This window comes from Sinocyclocheilus rhinocerous, unplaced genomic scaffold, assembly GCF_001515625.1.
Source record: "Sinocyclocheilus rhinocerous isolate Xijiao unplaced genomic scaffold, SAMN03320098_v1.1 scaffold919, whole genome shotgun sequence".
Classification (NCBI taxonomy): Eukaryota; Metazoa; Chordata; class Actinopteri; order Cypriniformes; family Cyprinidae; genus Sinocyclocheilus; species Sinocyclocheilus rhinocerous.
Window position 1 is genome coordinate 1,210,287 of NW_015637585.1, and position 2,847 is coordinate 1,213,133.

The 2,847-nt window shown below is 34.7% G+C and overlaps 1 protein-coding gene across 4 annotated transcripts in view; it reads left to right on the top strand.

The window, feature by feature from the left end:
- LOC107749109 (integrin beta-1-like) overlaps positions 1-2,847 on the top strand; it is a 29,492-nt gene that overhangs the window by 7,931 nt on the left and 18,714 nt on the right. For all 4 annotated transcript variants that reach the window (XM_016564184.1, XM_016564186.1, XM_016564185.1 and 1 more), the window contains exons 2-4: positions 739-805; positions 999-1,084; positions 1,192-1,396. In XM_016564184.1, the coding sequence (XP_016419670.1) occupies positions 739-805; positions 999-1,084; positions 1,192-1,396 (358 nt within the window). The remainder of the gene's footprint in view (positions 1-738; positions 806-998; positions 1,085-1,191; positions 1,397-2,847) is intronic.

Consider the following 2,847-nt stretch of genomic DNA (forward strand, 5'->3'; position numbering starts at 1 on the left):
TATTTACTGTATATTGCTGCTGCCACACAGATCTAAAATAAACATGCGATTTATTGTGGATGCGGATGTGTGCGCTCAGAAAACCGTATATCAGAAGTATAAACTCATATGGTTTAATATGCATGATTTCAGCGCTATAAACATAATAATCCAAACCAAAACAGATGTTTTAGCAGGTCCGAGCTGTAATGGCGCAGCTCTATTCTGGAAAAGGGGGCGGGGAGCAGCAGCTCATTTGCATTTAAAGAAACAGGCCCGAAAAACAGCTGTTTCTGCTTCCTCTCAAAATAGACATTTTCAAAATTATATAATAAATTATATGTGGAGTATTTTGAGCTGAAACTTCACAGACACATTCTGGGGACACCATTACATATTGTAAAAAGGGGCATAATATGTCTCCTTTAACAGGAGGGGGCAATTAATTTTTCACATAGGGCCAGGTAGGTTTGGACAGTTTTTTTCCCTTAATAAATTAAATCATCATTTAAAAACTGCATTTTGTATTTACTTGCATTATCTTTGTGTAATATTAAAATTGGTTTGATGATCTGAATCTTTTTATTGTGACAAACATGCAAAAAAATTTAAAAACAGGATGTACATATACACGGCACTGTATATATATATATATACATATACATAGCTTTTTCTTTCTCAATATCTTATTTGTTATCTAAGTCAACAATAACTCTCTCTATCATTCTTCCATTCATGCCCTTGTTCTTTTACATTTAGATGGATATGAAGGTGCTATTTATATCAGCTCTACTAGGATTTGTCTCACATGTTAGATCAAAAACAGGTAATACAAGTCATTTATAGCCAGAACTTTAGCATAAATGTACAAAGAAACACTAATACTTAAAGAAAAAAAAACTTAATAATATATATATATATAAATAAATAATATTCTGCATAAGAGAGTTAGTCACTGGGAAATGGTGATAGCCTATTGAATCTGACTGAAAGTTGTTGTGTATGTGTTTTGCGTTCAGATAGCAATATGTGTATTTCTGCAAATGCCAAAACATGTGGAGAGTGTATTCAGATCGGGCCACAGTGTGCGTGGTGCAAAGATCCTGTAAGTTATTTTGTCTACAAAGCTTGATCGTCTTCTCCTGGTTCTGGAAGATGATCTGAGTCTTACCAGAATGTGTACTTAGCAAGTCTCTGCTTGCATCTTAACAGGGTTTCAAACCTTCACGCTGTGATGACAGAGATTCTCTGGAAAAGGCTGGTTGCACTCCACTCGGCATAGAAAACCCTCGAGGAACGGTCACCATCGACAAGAACAAACCCGTCACAAACCGTAAAATTGATGGAGGACAGAATCTGAGGCCTGATGAGATCACCCAGATTCAGCCACAGAAACTCACCCTGAACCTCCGATCAGGTACTGGACCCCAACATCACTAGATGTGTTTGTGAGATAAAGAATAAGGACAAATGTTTTTTCATGAAAAAAAAATTTCATCATTTACTCACCCTCATGCTGTTCCAAACATGTATGACTTTGTTTCTTTCATGGACCACAAAAGGAGAATTTCTGAAGAATATTTGAATATTAATATTTTCCAATACAATGAAAATGAATGAAAACTGAGAGGACGCTTGTGAATGAGAAAATGAATAAAAAAGCACAGTGTAGCCTACTATAAACGTTGTCCAAGCCATATGCAAGTCTGTGTATTCACTCAAAATTTTGACATCCCCATCCGCTCTCTTTGACAAGCCGTGATGTCTGATTCATTAAACGAATTGTTCTTTTGAGTTGAATCTTTTACTGAGCCGGTCTGGATGACTCGTTCATGAATTCGATTGATTGGATTGATTCGGTTCTCAAGTTAAACTCGCTGATTCGATATTTGGGTCAAGATGATCGGTTTCCAGTTGTTTGTCAAATAGAGCTATTGTATATCTTCAGAAGATTTGTAATGTAATGCACAAGTCGATATTTTATTATATTTTGTTGTTTTGTTTTGGAGTTTGACAGCCCTTGGCAGTCCTAATTCACTTTCATCGTGTTGAAAAGAGTGACCAGGATATTTATTTATTTTGTAAAAATAATCTTTTGTGTTCTGCATAAGCAAAAAAAGTAATACAACATGAGGGTAAATTATGTTGTTTTTACTATTAAGTGAATTATTCTTGTAATTATAAATAATATCTGGTCACCTATAAACAGAGACGGACAAAGTAGCCTACTCAATTCCATTACTTGAGTGAACACTCTAAAAAATGCTGGGTTAAATATAACCCAGCGCTACAGATACTGCTGGTCAAATATTACTCCATTACAAGTAAAAGTTGTAAAGACAGATTTTTACTTAAGTAAAGGTACAGAAGTACTTGCTTTTAAAAGTACTTAAGTACCAAAAGTAAATTTCCTTTTTTATGTCTATGTTTTATTGTTGTACGTAATACTTGCAATATTTCTGAAGCAACATAGAATACATTGATTGTAGTATCTTTGGAATAAAGAGCTTTTATAATGTTAAAAACCTATGGGGAAAAAAACAAAAAACAAAAAACAAAATTATTTAAAACCCCTACCCACCCCCACAAAAGCAGGATGGTAGTGATCTCACACAGTTCTGACAGTGTGCGCTCACATCTATGTGTAGCCATTCATCCACATTTGAACAGAGTGGACAGTGAAATCCTGTAAATACAGAGTGATAAGGAAGAAAAAAAATCAAACCTGCTTTAAAACCCAGCAACACAACTGTAGCTGTATAACTTTTACAACAGCAACACAAAAAAGCAAAACAGCAAGACTTATTTGAGATCAAAACAAATAAAAAAAAAATGCTGTCTAATCGCTCTCGCGGTACTTTGATGTCA